The 24,211-nt window shown below is 43.5% G+C and overlaps 1 protein-coding gene across 2 annotated transcripts in view; it reads right to left on the bottom strand.

Moving 5' to 3' along the window:
- The window catches only part of GRIN2A (glutamate ionotropic receptor NMDA type subunit 2A), a 375,899-nt gene that overhangs the window by 145,907 nt on the left and 205,781 nt on the right, over positions 1–24,211 (bottom strand). For both annotated transcript variants that reach the window (XM_030883795.2, XM_060284168.1), the window contains exon 4: positions 16,432–17,024. In XM_030883795.2, coding sequence (XP_030739655.1) covers positions 16,432–17,024 — 593 coding nt within the window. The remainder of the gene's footprint in view (positions 1–16,431; positions 17,025–24,211) is intronic.

The following is a 24,211-nucleotide window of genomic DNA, read 5'->3' as shown; positions in this document are numbered from 1 at the left end:
CACAGCCTTCATAATGGGAGAAGAGAGGAATGGAATCTGAGAAATCACCTACGCTCCACACTAAGCAAAGCCTGTTAGTAATAGGAAATGAAATGGCACAGGGCAAAGAAAAAGCAAATGAGGCTCCAGATACAACCTGTGCAAGCTCAGGGGTCACTGCAGCTGTCTACCTCACTCCCCTGCTAAAACTCTCCAGTGGCTTCCCATAACACTTGAAACAAAACCTGAAACCTTCACCATGGCCTAAGATCTTACAGAACTTGGTCTACCTCTATCTCCTTACCCTACCCTATTTTTCCTCCCATCTCATGTCAATACCAACTTGATATTATGTGTTTATTCACTCATTTTTGGTCTCCCCTCTAGAACAGGAGATTTAGGTGGGGAGCCTTTGTCTGTTTGGTCCATCACTGTATGACGCTGTATGACACACATACTGTGGGACTGAGACAGATATTAAGTGTTGCATACATGAAAGGGTAAATGAATGAAAACAAATGCATGTATGCATGAGTGAATGAATGAACAAATGAAAGAATGAGATCCAGGCAATCAGTAGATGAACATGGGTAACTGATGCCAGGGGATTGTTTTTATTCTTTTTGTTTTGTTTTGTTTTGTTTTGTTTTCACCTAGTTGGCTGAAGACAAACACTTTCTCCCAGTCCTGTGTTCAGTGCTCAGAGTCTATTTAAGAAATGCTCTGTTTTGAAGGCAGAAGATTTATTAAACTCAAGAACTATGGTTTAGAGGCATGCATGATGGCTTCCTCCCCATCTCCTATACTGAGTGGAAGATGTTTGCCAATGGTTTAGCCTTCCTGCATATATGTGATAAGAACACTTTAAAAAAATCAAGGCAGGGCTTCCCTGGTGGCGAAGTGGTTAAGAATCCGCCTGCCAGCTCATGCAGCTCAATATTAAAAAAACAAACAACCCAATCCAAAAATGGGCAGAAGACCTAAATAGACATTTCTCCAAAGAAGATATACAGATGGCCAACAAACACATGAAAGGGTGCTCAACATCACTATCATTAGAGAAATGCAAATCAAAACTACAATGAGGTATCACCTCACACCAGTCAGAATGGCCATAATCAAAAATATAGAAACAATAAATGCTAGAGAGGGTGTGGAGAAAAGGGAACCCTCTTGCACTGTTGGTGGGAATGTAAATTGATACAGCCACTGTGGAGAACAGTATGGAGGTTCCTTAAAACACTAAAAATAGAACTACCATACGACCCAGCAATCCCACTCCTGGGCATATACCTGAGAAAACCAAAATTCAAAAAGAGTCATGTACCAAAATGTTCATTGCAGCTCTATTTACAATAGTCAGGACATGGAAGCAACCTAAGTGTCCATCGACAGATGAATAGATAAAGAAGAGGTGGCACATATACACAATGGAATATTACTCAGCCATAAAAAGAAACGAAATTGAGTTATTTGTAGTGAGGTGGATGGACCTAGAGTCTGTCGCACAGAGTGAAGTAAGTCAGAAAGAGAAAAACAAATACCATATGCTAACACATATATATGGAATCTAAAAATAAAAAAATGGTTCTGAAGAACCTAGGGGCAGGACAGGAATAAAGACACAGACGTAGAGAATGGACTTGAGGACACGGGGAGGGGGAAGGGTAAGCTGGGACAAAGTGAGAGAGTGGCATGGACTTATATACACTACCAAATGTAAAATAGATAGCTAGTGGTAAGCAGCCACATAGCACAGGGAGATTAGCTCAATGCTTTGTGACCACCTAGAGGGGTGGGATAGGGAGGGAGATGCAAGAGGGAGGAGATATGGGGGTATATGTATATGTATAGCTGATTCACTTTGTTATAAAGCAGAAACTAACACACCGTTGTAAAGCAATTATACTCCAATAAAGACGTTAAGAAAAACCCTTTTGCTTTCCAAAACAAAAAAAAAAAGAATCTGCCTGCCAACGCAGGGGCCATGGGTTCAATCCCTGGTCATCCAGGAAGATCCCACATGCCGCAGAGCTACTAAGCTGGTGCGCCACAACTACTGAGCCTGCGCTCTAGAACCCACAAGCCACAACTACTGAGCCCATGCACCTAGAGCCCGTGCTCCGCAATGAGAAGCCCACACACCGCAACTAAGAGTAGCGTCCACTCGATGCAACTAGAGAAAGCCCGTGCCCAGCAACAAAGACCCAACGCAGCCAAAAATAAATAAATTCATTTTAAAAAATTGGATCCTATTACAAATAAGATTATTTAAAAAAGAAAAATCAAGGCAGATAACCCCATTATGACCTGGCATGCACCCAGTGTCAAAATTAAATATTGGCTTCCCTCTTCCTTTCTACCTTTTACTTCCTTCCTTCTGCCTAGTCAGAATTACTGAGATTCCCTTGCTGACATTTTTGCTCAATTCTTTGCATCCAATTAATATTTACTGGCATTCCTCAGGGAGGCACAAAATCTGAAGGGACTCATTCTAGAACTAATTTAAAGAGAGTTGATGACTCTGCAATTGAGCTTTTGACTATTCTTATAAAAATTCTCCCAAGAAAGATCAGCTTCTCCCCTTTGTTCTCCACTTGCTTTATTCTTGGCAATGCCAAATATCAATCTCTATGATAATGACAATAATAATAACTGATATTGATGGTGAGGATATTATTAACATTTTCAGGAAGGTTTTGTGGTTTATAAAATGAAATCCCATGCATCACATTTTTGTGATAAATTAATTTCTAAGAAAAGCAAAATGACTCCCGCCCACAACGGAAGGATCTTTGTACGCACTTTACGACAATGTAAGACCTCTAAGGTCTCATGAAAGCACACCTAGGATGTCCTCTTTCCCTGAGAGGCCAGAGAATCAGAGGATCAGACGCTAAAGTCAAGGCAATCTTGATCCTGATTCTACCATGAAGTGACACTGGAAAAGTCAATCTTCTCTCTGAGATTATTTTTCTCTAGCAAAAATGGAGTTGTGAGAATACAAGATAATGTGTGTAAAAATTCTTAGATCAGAGCAAGCGCTGTGTTAGCAATTATATGATTCACTCATTCAACACATATTTAAGTGTCTACACTATTCTGGGTACTGGTGTACCAGTAAAATGGACAAAGTCCCTGGAGTTCATTTTCATGATCATCATCACCACCATCATTATCACCACCACCACCACCATCATCATCACCACCACCACCACCATCATCATCATCCTCATCACCACATTATTATCATTAATCACAAAGGACCTAAAAGGAAAGAGGACTGATTCAGTAGAGCAACACATCTGGGTCTGGGGCAAAGAAAACTTAGGCTTAGCATGTCTTTGCCATTAGCCAGTCTCTCATTAATGAAAAATGAGCCCTGTGTCTTCCAGGCCTCACTTTCCTCATCTGTAATAAAGCATAGAGAATTTACATTTTAATGTTATAACACCAGTTGAAAATAATTTGTTACAACTAATAATATATTTTATGAATCTGAGCCATAAAAAAGAAAAATCAGATTTGAACCATAGACTTCACGAGGTTTAGATGATACACTGACATTTTCAGCAACAATCCTTCACAAGTAGCGTGGGTTCCATCAGACTCCCTCGTTTGCTGTTTATTTGACAAATTTCAGGATATTGTAGAAAAGCTGGACACCTATCCCCACCCCCTACCAGAACAAATGTTTTCTTCCAGTTTTAGAGGAACATCTACAAATTAATCCAATCTGATGAGTGGGAACTCTCTTTAGGTAATTCAATAAGTTCTTGCCTTTGGGCAAGCCACTTGGCACAAACAACTCAAATTCTCACCTGTAAGTTGAACAGAGAAGTAGATTTATGATCTAGGGCCATAAAAAAAGACCACTTAGTCCCAAAGGTGATCCTTGTAAGTGAGATATCGAAACTTCCTGTCATCACTCATTTGAACATCTACCAGTCTTAAGGTTCATCAAGGTCTTGTTTTGGCAATGCTTATAAATAATGATGATTATGATAAAAGTAATAAATACACATCTTATAATAAAACAAACACTGAAAGAGGCTATGGAGGTAATATGAATAAGTAGTCCAGGTGGGGACTAAAGTGAACTGGGAAGGCCCTTCTTGATCTAAAGGTCATTTCCCATGTCCAGTTGACCGTCTCCAGGTAGGAGGAAGGTTCTGGTACAAGATGGCAGCATAGGAGGCTCCCAAACTCACTTCCTCCTACGGGTACACTGAATCTACAGCTATGAAGCAATTCTTTCTGAAAGAAATCCAGAAACTAGCTGAGCGAACTACACATCAAGTGAACAACAAAATACCCACATCCAATGTGTAGGAAAGGCTGAGACACATTCTCACCATATACTCTACCCCCAGCACAGCAATATACAATCAGGAGGGAACTTACAACTTCCAGCTTCTCCCTGAAGAGTGAAGGTTTGGACCCAACATCTAGAGTCCCAACTTTTAAGACTTCCAGATAGGAATGTCGGATTATCATTATCAGCTTTTCATATTTTTCAAGATTAGCTAAACATATAATTTTTTGTGAAATCTTACAAGTTTTACATGTTGGAATTTATTCAATTTTTGAAAACAGTAAAAACATTGAAGTCAAAAAAGACATACCGCAACTTCAAGTCAACTTGCAAGCTTTTCAAGTAGTGTAGTGGAGTTTAGATCCAAACAAAACTGGATTTGAAGGCTGGCTTTATTTTGTATTAGCTGTATGGCTTTGGCCAAGTTATGTAACTTCTCTAGTCCCCGATTTCCTCACCTGTAATATGAGTTATGATTTATAACTGACCTGCTGGTAATCTATCCAGCATCCATTTCCCTCTTCCTCACTCTTAATAGAAATCACATTTGTTGAGACTTCATGTTTCCTATAAGAATCCATGGGACTTGGGAGGAATGGAAGCTTACCCCATCTCAGTTCTAAGAGTAGGTCTGGTTTGGTGTAACTTAATCCTATTTGCCTTCTCAGGGATTGGGTTAGCTGTCTGAAATTAAGCCGGTCAGTACATGGCATTTTCAAAATGGTTATTACTGGCCCAAAGATGGGCACATGACCTAATTTGGCCACGAACAAAGAAGTCATCTGAGATGTTTCTGACAGCAAGCTTAAGGTCATGAAGGAAGTACTTTGAGAACGAGGACTATACTCCTCAAAGGGCAGAGTCAAGTTCATATCCTAAGTAGAAAAATATAAAGCCATTTAGAGGTCTCTTTGTGTAGGAAGAGGATTCTTACTAACCTCTAGTATTCTGTAGGCATGAGACACTTTTACAGTTAAAGTATTGTATGTTGTGATAAATTGTGTTTAATTTTCACATAATAAAATACAGACTGTGAAGTTTTTATTATTATTTTTTTTTTTTGCGGTACGCGGGCCTCTCACTGCTGTGGCCTCTCCTGTTGCGGGGCACAGGCTCCGGACGCGCAGGCTCAGCGGCCATGGCTCATGGGCCCAGCCGCTTCACGGCAAGTGGGATCCTCTCGGACCGGGGCACGAACCCGCGTCCCCTGCATCGGCAGGCGGACTCTCAACCACTGCGTCACCAGGGAAGCCCTTGAGGACATAATTCTTTTTTTTTTTTTTTTTTTTTTTGCGGTACGCGGGCCTCTCACTGCTGTGGCCTCTCCCGTTGCGGAGCACAGGCTCCGGACGCGCAGGCTCAGCGGCCATGGCTCATGGGCCCAGCCGCTCTGCGGCATGTGGGATCTTCCCGGACTGGGGCACGAACCCGTGTCCTCTGCATCGGCAGGCGGACTCTCAACCACTGCGCCACCAGGGAAGCCCCGGAGTGTGAAGTTTTTAAAAAATATTTCCGTGAGTTGAATTGTCCTAAATCCCAAATTACAAATGTTTGCATTTCATTAAATTGAAACTAAATTTAATATATGTTTATGATAAGATCTTATATTTGAAGCTGTCATTTAATTACCTAAGCATCCAATAAGAGGATGTTAGATTCTAAACAACCAAAGGGAAGAGTTTAACAGGACAAATTCTTTATTATTATCCAAGAAGAGATAATTATGAAGTTTAGTTGTGTGACTGCATATGGATTTTAAATAACTTATTATGACATTAATTTATCTTGAAAAAAAAAGAGCAGAGTCAAGAGATCACAGGGGAAAGAACCAGAACCTTGAGCATACTGCATCTGAAGTCCACCCTGTGTCTAGAATTCCAATCAAATAACTCAATCACATAACTGAATTTAGTTGATTATTACCTGCAGCAAAAACATCCTAACTCATACCTAAGGATAAAAGATAATGTATTTAAAGTGACTGGCACATAGGAGGGACTTAATACATGGTAGGTTGTATCATTAGAGTATTTTAACATTTCCATTACATCCGATTTTAAAATATATATGATTCCAACTTATACCTCCTCCTTTTCCCCTTTGGTAACCATAAGTTTGTTTTCTATGTCTGTGGGTCTATTTCTATTTTGTAAATAGTTTCATTTGTATCACTTTTTTAGATTCCACATGTAAGTGATATCATATGATATTTGTCTTTCTCTGTCTGACTTACTTCACTTACTATAATAATCTCTAGGCCCATCCAATGTTGCTGCAAATTAAACAACAAGGTCCACTGTATAGCACAGGGAACTATATTCAATATCTTGTAATAAGCTATAATGGAAAAGAATCTGAAAAAGAATATATATATTATATATATAAAACTTAATCACTTTGCTGTACACCAAAAAATAACACATCGTGAATCAACTATACTTCTATCTATCTATCTATGCTTCCATAATGTAACTTACGAAACTTGAAGTTTCCCTTCCCCCCCAACACATAATGATGTATTAATTAAATTGTTGAAACTTCCTTTTATTAACAGGGATGGAAATGAAAAGGAAATGAGCACGTGTCTCAGGACAGCTGTCCTCCACTGTGTAGGAAACAGTGATATATGTTTATTCCTTGTGTTTGGATAGGATTTAATCAAATGATGCAAACCCTCAGGAACTGGCTATGGGGATTTGGACAAGAGTATACCAGACATCAGCAGATCAGCCAGTTCATTCACCACACTTTGAGGCCTGTGTAGCAATGTGGCTGGCCTCCCCTGCCCACGCAGAACCCAGTTAGCATCACCAAGCTGACAGTGACTCCTCTGTCCCTGCGATCCATGCCAGGCTTTGAGGCACCAGGAGCCTGCACAGGGGCTCAGTCACACCTGCAGGCAGGCAGCATCTACACGGAGGCAGGAGAAGCGGGGAGCAGGAAAGCAAGAGGACAAAGGCAAAGAACAGGTGGAGAGGCCCGTTCTGGCTGTCTAGCTCCCACCTGGAAGGAATGACAAGAAGGGCTTCTGTCCTACATACGAGGAGGAGGGGTATAGACAGACACCCTTCCAGGAAAGCAAAGGACAGCTTATAAATGAACTGGCCCTTCACACCTTGCCATATGCTCCTCTCTTGTGGTGGAAAGGATTTTTAACTTGTTTTGTGCGGCATCAGATGTTTTCCAGATCATGTCAAGAATGAAACAAAAGCAGAGGTTTTTTCCCCCTTCCTGAGTATGACCTCCTCGTCTCTTCAGACCCAAAGCTTGGCTCGCCACCTATGTCATGGATCCAGCCCAGTATGGTATTGGTTTCCTTTAACTCAAAGCATTCACTGCTCTGATGATTTGCTTGGCAGTTCATCATGTGATAAAATTTTACTTCTTCCACATATTGGTTAAAACTTCTGGTCAGATTATTTAACTCTCCTAGGTTGCACTAAGCCCAGATAGATTAACAATGCTTGTGGATTATAGATCTTTGGAAGGTCCATAGCCTCCATCATGATGTCTAGCATATAACAGACATTGTACAGACACCCACTAGGCTCCACAACAAAATCAAGGCTGAGAATAGAGAGTCTCCAAGGCGGAAAAGGCAGCCGAAATTCACAGCCCAACTCGTTTCCTCCAGTATTCTCCTTCCCCTCAGGGATTATTTACCAATTAATGCTGAAGCTCCTTAAGGTTGGAACCTGATCACTCTTCTGAGTCTTCATTCTCCCCTAGATGATCTCACCCAATCCTGAGGTTTTAACTGGCATCAGTAAGCTCAAAACCTGCGTGTTAGATTTTCAGCCTGAACTCAGACTCTTTTCTCCAATTGCCTACTTGAGATTTCCACTTGGATGTCTACAAAGTACGTTCAACTGAACATGTCTGAAATTAGATGCTGTTCCTGTCTCACTCTCCCCCAATTTGTTTCTTCTCCAATTTTGTGCAAGGTACCGCCATCTATTCAGCTGTACAAGTGAAGAAGTATTATTGAATCTCTTCTATCATTTCATATCCATCCATCACGTTTTGTTAATTTTACTTCCGAAACATGCATAAGGCCACCCACTTCCCTCTGAATCTATAGCATTACACAGATTTAGGTCTTAATCTCCTAACTGGTCCCTGTGCTTACACATTAAAACCCCTTGCTCCCAATATACTCTCTGTTAGCAGGCACCAGAGTAGTGAAAATGGTGCTTTTCTTCGCATAATCCTTTCACAGAAGGAAGCTGTAGCAAATCATTAGTATATGTCACCAAATTAACAAGTTTCAAAATGAAAGCTTCCCTAGTATTCAAAAAAGGATAAAAGGAAATACGTAGGAAAAAGATCAATACGTATTTTTGTTGGCATGCTGGTTCCAAAATCCAAAGATTTGAATCTGGCCTAAGGCAAATTTGAACAATATTTATGCTTTATGTGTGACCCCAAAACAACCCAAACCACCTTTCCTTCAAGGTAAAGGCACGGACAATTTCTGACCCTTTCAAGTTGCCAGCACTGGGTTTCCACCATTTGTCGAGCTATTCATTGGATGCCAATTGGAAATGATTGACTTGCATCGCTGGGTTGGCATACGGTGCTCTTGACTTCCAGCCAAAAAAGAGAGGGCGGTGTTCCAGGAGAGGTGCCACAAACAGAGATGAGGCTGAGGAGAGGCTGTTGACTTCAGTCTCAGGCTGAACACCCAGGGAGCACAGCCCACCTCTCGTGGGTCCATCAGGACACAAGAGGTGTCAGATCAAGCTGTGCATCTGGCCGAGCGAAGGGGGAGAATTAACATCTGCAGGGGGCCAACTACATCCTAGATGCTTGGCTAGGTAAATTATGTGCATTTAAGTGTCACCATAATCCTGTATGGTTGGAATTATCTCTGTATATAATCAAGGAAATGGAGGCTCAAAGAAGTTAAGTAACTTGCCCAGGATAGCCTAGATAATGAGAGGGTTTGAACAAAGCACTATCCAAAACCACATTCCACAAAGTCACACAGCCTCGTGGAATACGCTTTGGGTTCTTAATGTGGTACAGGCTGCTGGATTCTCTCACTACATATCTCTTTGAGACTCAGTCTTTTCCCCCTTTCCCGAGTCCAGACTCCCAATCAGATTTACAGCACAGGCCCAGAGGATGGCTTGGTCTCCTGGGTACCTGGTGTCATCGCCAGAAATGTTTGTTGAGCATATGCTGATCTCACAGATAAATATTTACAGAGTTATTACATTCACCCAGGGACGTTATAACGCAGAGAATTATAACTGCGCAGGCCTCTTTCTTGGCATTAAAAAAGAAACCAGGGCTTCCCTGGTGGCACAGTGGTTGAGAGTCCGCCTGCCGATGCAGGGGACGTGGGTTTGTGCCCTGGTCCGGGAGGATCCCACATGCCGCGGAGCGGCTGGGCCCGTGAGCCATGGCCGCTGAGCCTGCGCGCCCGGAGCCTGTGCTCCGCAACGGGAGAGGCCACAACAGTGAGAGGCCTGTGTACCGCAAAAAAAAAAAAAAAAAAAAAAACCAACAGTGATAATTCTGATTATCAAATACAAATATGCCAACCAGGTTCAGATCAGTCTCTTAATGGGTCATTAAACCAGGAAGTTTTCCTATGGATATTTCAGAAAGGAAGATTGAAAAAAGTATCAATGTAAATTGGATATGAATTAAATTTACTCTCCCTTATTTATCTTCCTTCCATTTCCCTTCCTGTCAGGGTGATAATTTACAATGCTGTTGCTTCTTAAAGCAGAAGCTGGACTTTATAAATCAAGAAGTTAATGTAAAACACATAAATGGTCAAGCCAGGTACCATCAATTAAAACCAAATAACTTCCCTTTAATAGTAATTCATAGCTCTCCCGAAGAAGTTGTTCTTTTTCCCCTGGTTGGGGCTGTAGATCTACCTGAGCGCTTCTATTTGACTTCCAGTGCAGCGACTGCCACATCCTCCTCCACAACTGAAAGGGGAGCCGAGCTACAGGACACAGAGTCACAACTCAATCGGTAACAAACAAGATTGAAATATACCTCCATCTCTCACTTCCCTGTCTCTGTACAGCTTGCAGTATAACAGGTATAAATTAAAGTAATAATAATGATGATAATCATCATCATAAGAATAATGACTTCACAGTTGTTTGTGTAATGCCTACTACATGCCAGGCACAATGATAACTGTTTTACATATATGCTTTCATTTAATTCTCCTACAGTATGAAGAAATGACTCTCTCTCTCCCTCCCCCCCCCTCTCCCCCTCCCTCCCTCCCTCTCTCTCTCTCTCTCTCTCTCACACACACAGACACACAGACACACACACACAGACACATGGGCATTTTAGGAAAAAAGCCTGAGTTCAGAGTGGTTAGTAACTTATACTTGGTAAGTATGTGGCTAATTCAAAACCAAGCTGGCACTCAGCCCGTGAACTTTTCTCCACTTTTTTCTCTACCCTTCTTCCCACTGGCCACGCTCCTCCCAAGCTAATCCTTTGGCAAGAGCGTTTAAGTCTTAAAAGCATCCACCTTCTCCCTTCTATGACCTCCTCCTTCATAAATGTAAAAGGGGAAGAGGAAACACACAGATGTGCACACACATTTTACCAACAATGGTAACCATCTACAGATTGCTTTCCATATGCCAGGCTCTAGCCTACAGGACAACAGTTTTCTTATCCCCAGGTTACATCCGAGGGAGCAGACTTGGAGGAATCAAGTGACTTGGCCGAAGTCTTGAAACTAGGAGAGTTCAGATCAGGGATTCAAACAAGGCAGCCTGTCTCCAGTGCCCACACTTTTTTTTCATCAAATTTTTCTGGCTGCACCCCACGGCTTGTGGCATCTTAGTTCCCTGACCAGGGATCAAACCCGGGCCCTCAGCAGTGACAGCACGGAGTGCTAACCACTGGACGGCCAGGGAACTCCCAAGTACCCACACTCTTGACCATGATGTCGTGCTGCCTCCGGAGGGGCCCCATCCGCTAGTGAACCGGAGATGTTCTTGGGACAGAACTGGACAGAGCAGCCTAAGTTCCATGCCAACAAAACAGGTAATGGTTTACCTTCACAGATCCAGGAGTTGCCAGCGATGTGCTCTGTGCTTGGTGAAGGAACAGATGTTTAATAACTCTGCAGTAGCAAGGAGGCGGTTACATAACATGGCTGAGCTATTTTTGAACTTTGGAAAACGCTGACTGCTCTTTTCAAAGTGCCTTCTGTAAAACCAAAATATTAAACATAAAGAACATTTCCCCTTTTCCCCACTTTTTTTTTTCTGAAACAAGAACAGACACAGGTCCATGGTAGGATCATTAACCCGGCAAGCAGACCCTTTGTACCTGGTCCATCACTGTGAGCAGTAAACCATTGTGACAATATTTTAACTGTACAAACTCTGTGTATAAGATTACAAGCAACGTCCGTGAAGGCCACTGAGGGACACACCTAGTTAGCCCCAAGATGTAGAACTCAACCAGTCAAAGCAGGACCCCCGATCCCTCAGCAACTCACCATGAAACCATCAGGCGTGACTTCACCTGAACCTCTTCTGAAGCTATTTGCATCCTCCCTACTGCAGAGTGGGAGTGATGAGAGCTATTTGTTTACAGATGCTTTGCAAAATGAGACTTTTTAAACCAGCTGAAAATGTAACTTTTTAAAGCTTTAAGTGAGAACTCCTAACTCAAGCTGATGGGTCCGAATCAGGTTGCAGACACATGTGTTCTCTGCCCTGAGCTACCCAGACTGAAGATTCCTTACTGTCAACAACCTAAATGTCCATCAAAGGGGGCTAATTAAATAAAAGATAGAACACATACAACAGAATACAAAAAAGCAACTAAGATGAATACACTAGTTTTATATGTGTCCTCATAGATCATGCTTGAGCCATAGGTTGAGGTAAAGGAAATTCCAGCACATTAGATACCACTTATGATATTAAAAAGAACTACCCATTGGGTCTAAGGTCGCACTGTATCTGTATCAAAAGTACAGAACATGCACATGGATTTAGATACATACCAAATTCACTGTGGTGTTTTTCTCTCTCATGGAGAGAAAGGGAGAAGAGTGGGGCTGGGGAGAGGTATAATCAGGACTTTCTACATTATCAGAAATGTTTTATTTCTTTTAAAAATTTGAAACAAATATGACATGTTCACTTTGTTCTCTGGGGTGAGTATGGGGGTGGGTGTTTCATCAGACTCTGTACTTTTTTTTTTAACATCTTTATTGGAGTAGAATTGCTTTACAATGGTGTGCTGGTTTCTGCTTTATAACAAAGTGAATCAGCTATACATATACATATGTTCCCATATCTTCTCCCTCTTGCTAGACTCTACTTTTTTTACTGTTCTTTTCTTTTCTATGTTAAAAAAAGTCCTTGTTGCGCTTCCCTGGTGGTGCAGTGGTTGAGAGTCCGCCTGCCGATGCAGGGGACATGGGTTCGTGCCCCGGTCCAGGAAGATCCCACATGCCGCGGAGCGGCTGGGCCCATGAGCCGTAGCCGCTGAGCCTGCGCGTCCGGAGCCTGTGCTCCGCAACGGGAGAGGCCACAACAGTGAGAGGCCCGCGTACCGCAAAAAAAAAAAAAAAAAAAAAGCCCTTGTTACCTGAGTTTGTCTTTAGACGAATTTCCCCCATCTTCATCAGACTGTACATTCTTTGAGAAGTTATATGTTAATTCATGTATGATTCCAGAGGCTAGCACAGGGTTCGCTGGATAGAAGGAGTGATGGATGGAGGATAGAGATATAGTGCCCTTAATCCTTTTCTTAAAAACTGCGTCTTGGGGCTTTCTCCAGCTCCTGGTCCTTGTCTTGCTTCGCAAGGTCCCACTCTTTCCTGGGTGGGCTTAAGGAACACTGTGCTAGTGGGGAAGTGTGGCGAAGAACCCACATACTGGTTGAGCCCTACACACTGTGGCTGAGCGCCACCAGTGCTCCAAGGGTGGAGAAATGTTTCATTAAAACCAGGCGGTGGGGGCTTCCCTGGTGGCGCAGTGGTTGAGAGTCCGCCTGCCGATGCAGGGGACACGGGTTCATGCCCCAGTCCGGGAATATCCCACATGCCGTGGAGCGGCTGGGCCCGTGAGCCATGGCCGCTGTCCCAGTCCGGGAAGATCCCACATGCCGCGGAGCGGCTGGGCCTGTGAGCCATGGCCGCTGAGCCTGAGCGTCCGGAGCCTGTGCTCTGCAACGGGAGAGGCCACAACAGTGAGAGGCCAGCATGCCGCAAAACAAAAAACAAAAAAAAAACCAGGCGGTGGATGACGGCTTACCACACTTAATGCATTACTTCTCTGCGGCTGAAATACCACCTACAACATTGCTGCATTCAAAGCATAACTCCTGGAAAGAGCACACCAGGATTTCACAGGAGTAGAATTTTTTTTTTTTTAAGGAGTGGAATTCAGGGTGGTCACTAGAAAGAGATCTGAATGTCTTGCCAATTATCCTTTTCAAGTTCCTCTTCCTGTATATATTATATTTCAATTGCCCTACAATTATGTTTCCATCAGAATTATACGAATATTCCAGCTGCAAGGCACTTATTATGGGAAGTGAGAATTCATTTGGGCTGGCAGCAATCCTGCCTCTGTAAGACACTCCCATGACTCATACCAATTTATCCTAGTTCCTTCCTGATACCTGGACAATTATTAAAAATGCTGAAAGTAGCAACGTAGAAACAAGATCATTAAAGAGGGAAAGAGGAGAGAGGAAGGGAAAATTTCAAAGGACCATGATTTCCTAACCTAAGAGTTCATTTTTCGGATAAATGTCAGTTTCAGGTAAAATCTTTAAGCCTCCTCCATCACACACACACACACACACACACACACACACACACACACACACACGCACGCATGCGCACACACACACACACACACACAGACACCCCACTAGCTGCAGACCAGAGATTATCCCTGAACTGTAGCAGATTCAGAGTCCTAAAACCTTCCAGAGACATTTTAGAGTGACATGTTATTCTACTGATAATAAACTCACCTGGTCTGCTGACTATACTTTCTGATGACCAAAGCAACTTCACTGCTCACTCCGACAGTCATTAAATAATTGCCAGGTGCGAGGCACCCATGCTAAGGGGCACTCTTCATGCATCACCTCATTTCATACTCAGGACAACCCCTAGAACATTGGTTCTCAATGCATGTTCCCCAGACCAGCAACATCGTCATCACCCAGGAACTTGCTAGAATTGCAAATTCTTAGAGCCCACTCCAGAGCTACTGAATTAGAAACTCTGAGCATGGGGCCCAGCAGTCTTGTTTTATCAAGCCCTCCCAGTGACTCTCATGCATGTTGAAGTGAAAGAACCACCATCTAGGCAATCCCTGGTCCAGGAAGATCCCACATGCCGCAGAGCAACTAAGCCCGTAAGCCACAACTACTGAGCCCATGTGCCACAACTACTGAGCCCACGTGCCTAGAGCCCGTGCTCCACAACGGGAGAAGCCACCGCAATGAGAAGCCCGCGCACCGCAACAAAGAGTAGTCCCCGCTGGCCGCAACTAGAGAAAGCCTGCGCACAGCAACGAAGACCCAAAGCAGCCAAAAATAAATAAAAATTACAAAAAAAAGAAGAAACAAAAACAAAAAACACCCCATCATTTTGCAATGAACAACTGAGGCCCAGAAAGGTAAAATGATTGTCCAAGTCACATGGAAAGTGGACAAGACAAGATTTGAACCCTAACAAGTCCAACTCCACAGCCCAGTCCCTTAATCATGGTGCTACACTGCTTATCTGAAGAATGAGCATGGATTAAATCAACGAACATCAGGCAAACACACGCAGAATGGGTGTAGGAGTGATCATTCTAAATCTCAACAGCTGAGCCATAATGATGGCCCACAAAGAACAATGACACTTCTCGGAAACATCAAATTTAACTTAAATGTCCACCAAGATGGGAGTAGTTAACTAAATTATGATACAGCCATATGATGGAATACAATGCAGATTTAAAAGTGATGTCTGCCAAGATTTCCAACAGCCTACAAAAACACTTAGGCCATGGGCTTCCCTGGTGGCACAGTGGTTGAGAGTCCACCTGCCGATGCAGGGGACACGGGTTCGTGCCCCGGTCCGGGAAGATCCCACATGGCGCGGAGCGGCTGGGCCCGTGAGCCATGGCCGCTGGGCCTGCGCGTCCAGAGCCTGTGCTCCGCAACGGGAGAGGCCCATGTACCGCAAAAAAGAAAAAAACAAAAAAACAAACACTTAGGCCATATGAAGGGAGGAAATTCAGATACAAACTCTGAGACTAGGAGCACCAGTGTGGGCACTTTCCCCAACATGTAACGTGTTGGTGAGGATGTGGGAAGTCGAGTGATTTCACAAAATGCTAGTGTGAACATAAAATATATAGTCACTTTGTGGGACAATTTGGCAATAGACACTTAAATTTTAAAATGCACTTGTTCCATGACCACAAAACTCTACTTCTTAGAATCAACCCTAGAAAAACATTTGCACATGTGCACGAAGAGACAGGTAAGGATGATTATCACTGCAGTTTAGTTTCTAATGGAAAAAAAGCTGAAACAACATAAATTTCTATTATTATGAAGATTGGATAAATAAATCATGGTATATCCCTATTGAGGAATGCAATGTGCAGTTTACAAAGAACGTAGATATTCATACATACATATCTCTATATACACATACATATGTATATCTACATATATCTGTGCATATTCACATGCACATGTATGTATACATACATCTACATATATTCATACATGTGTATATAGATAGGCATGTATATACATACATATATCTATATATACACACATACTTAAGATATAGCTATAGATAGAGGACGGATAGATAGATAGATAGACAGACAAACAGATCTCAGGTGCAGGTTTCCAGGGTATACGTTGAGTAAAAAAAGTAAGTTGCAGAAAACCAAGGATGATGTTACTTAAAAACAAAAGGAGATGAGACGAGAGGAAGAGGGGAGAGAACAAACCAACAAATCCCACAGGCACACACACAACATTCTCTATTTTCAGTGCACATTTTCAGCAATGAGTACATATCGTTTTTATTATTTAAACAAACAACAACAAAACTCTGATTCCACTTTGGCGGACAAGCAAAGAGCCCCTCTTACTGGTGCAGCGTGTGCAGTGGGACCTCTGGCTTCTCCATCTGCCCGTAGCAGCTGGCCTTGGCCTCGGGGATGTAGGAGAACTTGTCCAACATGGAAGATGCAGCAGTGGTCAGGATGCCCAGGCCGTCCCTCACCCTTTCCTCCAGGCTGTAGTCCCAGTCATCGTAGGAGACAGAAATAAGTCCCGATGGAAACTCTTTGGGGATGAGCTCCGTATTCCCCGAGACCAAGCTGGGGACGATCCAGAAGAAATCGTACCCAGTGAGGCCGAGGGAGCGGGCCTCACTCAGGATGAGGACGGCCTCGTCTTTGGAACAGTAGAGCAAGATGACGGAGGAGTGGATCTTCTTCAACTGGACTTGTGTCTTTGCATCCTCGAAGGACGTGTCCAGTGTGATCACGTTCTGCATGTCCCAGCCCACAAAGCTGTTGTCCACCGTGGTCTTGATGAAGCTGATGAAGTCCCTGTAGCCAGGGAAGATGGTGGTCACCAGGGAGAAAACATGCCAGTCATAATCCTGCATGATCTTCAGCATGACGGTGACTTGCTGCTGGATGGACGCTCCAAACTGGAAGAAGGTAGACGTTGGATCCTGCCAACAGGTAAAAAGAAAGCAAAACAGAGGATGAGGCCGAAGGCAGTTTATGCACAACCATCTGCCTTTGTTGGCTTAAAGAAGCTCCTTCCTAGAAGTGAGGGAAAATAAATCCCACATCTGTTCATTCACAAACATTCCGGAGCACCTACCGTATGCCAGACTCTGGAACAGATACTGGAAACACAGGGATGAGAGAGGTCCCTGAACTTGAAGCCCACAGCCCGGAAGAGTGAAGGACATCTGTTATTTTGCCAGCTTCATTTTTCCTCTAGTTCATCTCACCACCACCCCTCTGGGTTCAGATGGGTCCAATAGAATGAACTCTATCTGGCCCCCAAGCTCATGACTGGAAAATGAAGCCGACAGAAATAAAACAACAACAGGAAATAGAAGGAGGTTCCTGATGACATACTTGGGGCATCTGGAGTCAGTCATGCCTGGAGCCATTTACTCTGGACCTGTTGGTTATGTAAGCCACAAGTTCCATGTTCACTTAAGCCAATTTTAGGAGTGTTTCTAAAGTCTTGAACTCTAGATTCACTTGAACTCTAGATTCCTGTGTAATATAGAGTATGATAAATGCTAGGTGGACATCTCTCTGTTCAGTCAATAAATATTTGTTGAACGCCTAATTACATGGCAACAACATGTTAGAGCTTGCAGAAATGATGATTTATAAGACAGACAGACATGGCCTCTGCCTTCATAGACCTGGAAGGAAAGTGAAGAAGAGCAACGTCTATGGACTGGGGGCTCAGAGAGGCATAAGGGGGTGTTGAAGGAATATCCAGGTACAGAAGAGGGGAAGCCAGTGGACAGTATAGTCAGAGAAGCCCTGAGAATACATCTTGACTATTCCAGGAACTGGAGATAAATGCATGATGGTCTGTGATGTAGGGGGGGGGGGGTGAGATGATGTTGAAGAGCTTGGCAAAAACCCCATCACGTACAGCCTGAGAGGCTATGTTAGACCTTATTCTGAGCATAAGGGCAAGATGCCGAATGCTCTTACACTGGGAAGTGACACGGTTACTTGTGTTGGGTTAAAGGGTCTCTAATAGTCCTAACATCTCACCAAGTCATGATCTGATCATGAGAACAAACTTCCATTTAGAAAAAAAAGTGGGTGGTGCCCACAGTGGCACCATTTCCAAACTACCTTCACACTCCTTAACTCGTCAAATCCCGTGATGGTCCTATGAAGTTGGTATTGTTGGTTGGGGAAAATGAGGCTCAGAATGGTCCATGGCTAAGTCAGCGTCCAAACTCAGGTTCCGGTTCCACTTCCAGCCCCTTTCCCAACATACCACCACAGCCTTCCTGGGATCACTGAAGATCTGCATAGAGTAGGCGCTTAAACCATGTTGTGGACCCACTGGCATGGTGCAAAAATGCCAACTAAACAGAAAGTATGGCTCTGTATTACAGCAAAACAGGATTTGACAAATGCAGAGATATATTTTTTTCTGGGAACTGAAAGAATTCTCCAAGGGTCCTTATCATATTGCAGCCATGCTTGCATGTTGCATTCTGTATGTACCATGTGCATTTAATATACCCTCAAGTGTACAAATACGAGGATTCCATTTCGTGTGTGTGTGCGTGTGTGCATGAAGAGGGGGTGATTCCATTCATGTCTTTCAGAACAACACTTAGTAGCTGTGCATGTCAAGTCTTTCAACAAGTCTGCATAGTCTTCCCTGTGGATGCTCACTGACTAGGAAGTTTTATCTGAAAGGGCTAAAAGCTATCGTTCTTAGAAACAACCCCCTTTTCTAAAGTGCATGGAGGTTGGGGGGTAATCTGAGTGCAGCACGGCCTGAAGGCAGAGAGAAGAAACAGGAATAAATGCCTTCTGGGCCGCTTCCAACGTTACAGTTCTATTAATTTTACCTATCATTAAATCAATTAAATGGGGTAACATTTAAAGACTTGGGATAATTATCTTTTCCCCCACAGTAGCTTTTGGAGAAATCCAATATTCTTGGATTGATTAATCACTTTCTATCACGCCTCAACAAGGTGGCGAACTGCTTAAGGGCAGAGATTTTGCTGGCCTCATCTCTCTGTCCCCAAAATCTGGCAGGAGTCTTGGCACACGACCCGTCTGGAGAAGGAGGGTGAGGGAGTGCATGAGTGAATGAATGTGTGAGTGAAGCTCAAGAGAAATGTCCTTGGTGTAAACACAAAGTGAAAGGGGAGATTCAGTATCCAAGGCTGTATTTTTTTTATATGGCTCTCGAATGTCATGTCCAAAAAATAAAAACGTTCAACATTATCATCCCCCTATCCTGAGGAACCACGTCACCATCCAAGGCCCAGATATATTTAGTGTGTCCTTTATTGATAAGAAGGAGAATATATAAGTCCTGTGAGCCTCAACAGCTGCCCATAGAGCCTCATTAAATACCCCGAAAGGCAACAATATAAAGAATCCACGAGCAGAAGGCGGCACAAAAGTGAAGTCTCAAGACAATTATAGTCATCAACCTAAAGCACTGTCAGGTGTCTCTTGGGATGGGACTGAAAAGTTCCAACCTTACTTACAAAAGAAATGTAATCATTCCCATGGAGCAAAGATGCCTCTGAGGAAGCCGGTCACTAGACTTACATTATGACTGCAAAAGGCAATGGAATCAGCATCTTGCCCTGAGCACATGAGGAACGGAGAAAGTTCTCAGGTGGACGTATGCTAAGGGCACAGTTGGAACCCAATAAAAAGGACCTCTGAGACAACCTACTACCAGTTATCCCACTTCTTTGGGATAACTGGTATTGGTGAAGAGGTGGAGGTCAAACATGCTAGATGTGGGAGTTGGTGGTGTTTGGGATGCTCCAACACCTCTGCTCTATGTACTATGAGTTGGACATTATTATATCCATGTACGTGTACCCATGAGCACAGAGCAGAACTGTAAGCAAATGCAGCCTTATCTGGCTCTCTACGTAGAGAAAGGAGGGCATGGGTACACATTAAACTTCAGAAAGGAGAAAGGTAATTATAGGGATAGCCATTCAGTAGCCAAGAGCTGGCTTGGCACAAGCCCCCTGTGAAAGAGTATGTACAAACCCCTTGCCCTGTGCCATCCCTACTGTCCTGCCCAAGCTGAATCTCTCCTGTTACCCTCCTCTGATCCCCATTAATCTCTTCCCCCAGAATGGATAGCAGTGTAACTTCCGGGATCAGACTGCCCAGGTACCGATCCAAATTGTGTAGCCTTGGAAAGAATCACTTCATCTTTCCAGGCCTCAGTTTCCACATCTGTACAATGGGTATAGCAATGGTAATAATTATACCAGCTAACATGCCAGGAGTACTTTGTAAGAGTCATGTGGCTCAACACTTTCTAGGTTGTAGCTCATTTAATCCCACCCCCAACAATCTTGCCAAACTGGTACTAGTATTATCCCCATTTTACAAATGAATAAGTAGACTCTGAGGTAGAATGATTTTTTCAGAATCACACAGGTAGCGAATCAGGTTTGCCTGCCTGAAAGATTCCAAGCTTTTCACCCCTCACTACCCTATTGCCAATGATAGCACTTCCTCATTAAGTTGTAAGAATTAAATGATTTCTCTGTATAAAATCACCCAGTGCAGTACCCATCAAATATCATGTGCTCTACAAGTGTACGTCACTATTATTTTCACCCACTATTATTCAATATTTTCCCCCTGGGTCAGGAGTTCTGGTGTCTCACATCAGGGGTTTATGATACCTGTCCCTCTAAAAGACGTAGTTCACTCCTGACTTGAGCATCTCAACAACTTGCCTTGTTCACGGCTGCCCGATTGAAATCCCTAAAGCACAGCTTTAATCACACCACTCCTCTCCTCTACAGTCACCAGTGGCTCCCCTAGGCCTATCACATTCAGTTCAGACTCTCTAGTTCACCCCTCCATGCACACCAGTCAAACTTCATAGTTGGAATAACATGGGCTCTGGGGTCTATAAGACCTGAGCTCACGTCCTGGTTCTGCATTAACTAGCCATGTGACCATGGGTAATTACCTAAACCTTCTGGACATGAGTTTCTTTGCTTATGGAATGGGAATCGTGAGCACCATCCCATAGGGTTGCTGTGACGACAGGATGAACTAGAAGGAGTAAAAGGCTCATTTATCCATGTCTGACTCCAACAGTTTGGGGACCCCTCTCCTCATTCTCTGTCCTCTAGACCACATGGACACTGCCACAAACCTAAGGGGATCGGATCCTTATCCTTTGTAAAAAATGGTATCTCCAGATCTACTGACATGCTAATTTCACATTCCCTCCTCCCTCCTCAAACCAGCCCATTCATTCTGAGCCCAAGGGAGCTGCATGAGAAGGAAGTGATGAGTCACGCTTTGGAGAGAAAACATCGCCAATGTCCTTTATGGACCTCATGCAGTTACCCTACGCCACTTTCATTTCCATTGGCATCTGAAACTTAAGCTTCCAAAACCACTGTGGTGTATACTGTATACCCCTCGGAGGGATGAAAGCAAGTAGTTATTTGCAAAACATAATTGCACAGCGAGGCACTGAAGAGGCTCACGTTTAGCTTTGGGATTTTCTAAGGTGGCTTTAGGGACTGGCAGGAGGTGATGGGGGAGTTTGGCCACACTCCCAGGACCTGGCATCTGACATGCCAAATGGCCCTTTGTTTCAAGGTCCTGCACGTTCTTCCCGGTTCCTAGCTGGATAGCAGAGGCTGACCCTCCTGCACTTACCTCCTCCTGCCATGACAGCCTGCCCTTTCGTGGTCAGATCAGTCTGACCACCTCTGGCACCAGCTTCCTTGGCAGTGTGCAGCCGGGGGAGAGGAACAGATTTCAGACACCCACTTTGGTTCTGAAGCAAAAGCAGTGCCCTCCCCAAGCTCACTGCTCTGCAGAAGCAGAACAAACTGTTTTAAACACAGAGTCAGGGAGGAAGGCAGGTGTGGGATTCTGGGTGTCTGCTTTCAACTCTGTGTTCCAGTCCTGGGATAAGTAAGGTTCTAGAATTTTCCAGATCTTGCTGAGTCCCCAGGGTGAGACCTGACTCCATGGGTATCAAGGTCTGATGTTTAATAGAGTCTAAAACCAACTTTAATTTCACTTACCCATTTATAAGGCTATAAAGGACACCCACACTCATTATCCCTTTAATTCCAACTACCTAAGAGATGAGGTGTTGCCGGTGGTTATAACCCTTATCGACGGCATTTCTCATAAAGACACAGGAAGAGAAGCTAAATGATTTCCTTAAAATCCACATGGCCCCATGCGACAACAGCTCAGTTACTGCAAGATGTCATCCAATGTTCCTTTGCACACACCAGTGGCTTTCACTCCTGGCTGCACAACAGAATCACTTGGAGAGTTATAAAAACAACACCAATGCTCGTGCCCCATGCCAGTCCAACTGAAACTGAATTTCTGTGACCTGAGTACATGAACTCCAAAGCTGATTTGTTTTTCTCTGTCTCCTCTCAACAGCAGAATGAGCGTTATTCAAGTTAGCATCTTCAAAGCCTAGCACCATGTCTGACACACAGTAGGGGCCCAGGAAATATTTGGTGAGAAAATAAATGAGCAGGAAACTCATCCCTAGGAAGCAAGACAGAACTGGCTGCTGCTATCAACCCTGCACCCTTATTTTAGCTTATTTTCCTCTGCCTGTCAGGGTGAGCACCAAAAAGAGGATAATCTCACAAGGGACCCAACAAAGGTCTTGCAGGACTCCTTGGGAATTTGCTTTTTCCCTTGCTAAGCCCCGATGTACCTTCTGCTACTCTTATTGTGTACTAACTGAGCTTTTAAACATATTTGATTTCATTTTCCATGGATGAGAGGAAAAGTAAAAGTGTCAAACTTGATGAGCCTGAGGATTCAGATGAATAGCATTCTCACATACATATAAGCTGGATCTGTTTCACTAGAGGATCTTTATCCCCTCATCAGCCATCCTCCACCCCCTCCATCATCATCATCATCATCATCATCATCATCATCATCATCCATGATCATCACAGCCATCAAATCCACCCATCCTCCTCCTCCTCATCATCATCACCATCATCATGGTCACTATCAAAATTAATATTAATTTGGTCTATTCTATATGTAGTACAATGTGGCATACAGTAGGAAGTATTATTATGACCCCTGTATTACAGATTAAAAACACAGGCTCAGAGAATGTAACTTGCCTAACCCACATAGTACATGGCAGAGGGAGGATCCCAGACTAGGTGATCCAAATCCAAAATCTGGTTACTTAGCTACTGGGAAATACTGATTCCAGGTATGCAGATCAGGAAGAAGTGTGTGTGTGTGTGTGTGTGTGTGTGTGTGTGTGTGTGTGTGTGTGTGTGTGTGTGTGTGTGTGTGTGTGTGTGTGTGTGTGTGTGTGTGTGTGTGTGTGTGTGTGTGTGTGTGTGTGTGTGTGTGTGTGTGTGTGATGAATATCACCACTTAATCTTTCTTGAGGCACCCAACTAGAAAAGAAAATCCCTCAGAAATGGGCAACCAGCAGCAATGATCTCACATCAACTGTCAATCAGGAGACTGGAACAGAGTGAGGAAGTCATACCCAGGTGCCATTCCCCAAAAGCACATCAGTTCCATCACCCACAAACACAAAATTCCACTCCAAGCAACCTCCACTCATTGGACCATTTTATGATTTGTGTTCTACTTCCCATTTTGCTTCTCTCAGGAGCAAATCCACTGGCATTTGTCTGAAATAACCTAACAACATCTTTCTCCGCTCTATCCTCCTCTCTCTTCAAACGAGAAGTTTAATCTTAGGTTTCTGGTGACTATTGGGTTCCCAGGTAGGGGAGCTGTCCAAGGTAGCTGAAGTGCTTTGATTCAGAGACCAGGAGAACACCTGAGTTAAACACAGGCTTAACTCAGAGTCCGTGCAATAGTCTCTTAGACTAGAGTGGGAAGGATGGGTATTAGGCAAGACAATTACAAAGAAGAGTACTATGATTGGGGTGGAGCAAGGAATGAACCACATAGAGCTACCAAGCCTTCAACCTCATTCTATTCTGGGTTTCCAATACAGCACCTACTGGTCACATATGACTATTTACACTGAAATTTAAAATATGAAATACAATTAAATATTTGGCTTCTCAGTGACACTAACCACATTTTTTTTTTTTTTTTTTTTTCAGTACGCAGGCCTCTCACTGTTGTGGCC

Source organism: Globicephala melas, chromosome 15, assembly GCF_963455315.2.
Source record: "Globicephala melas chromosome 15, mGloMel1.2, whole genome shotgun sequence".
NCBI lineage: Eukaryota > Metazoa > Chordata > Mammalia > Artiodactyla > Delphinidae > Globicephala > Globicephala melas.
Note: the sequence above shows the minus strand (reverse complement) of the source record. Positions and strands in the feature narration are given on the sequence as shown.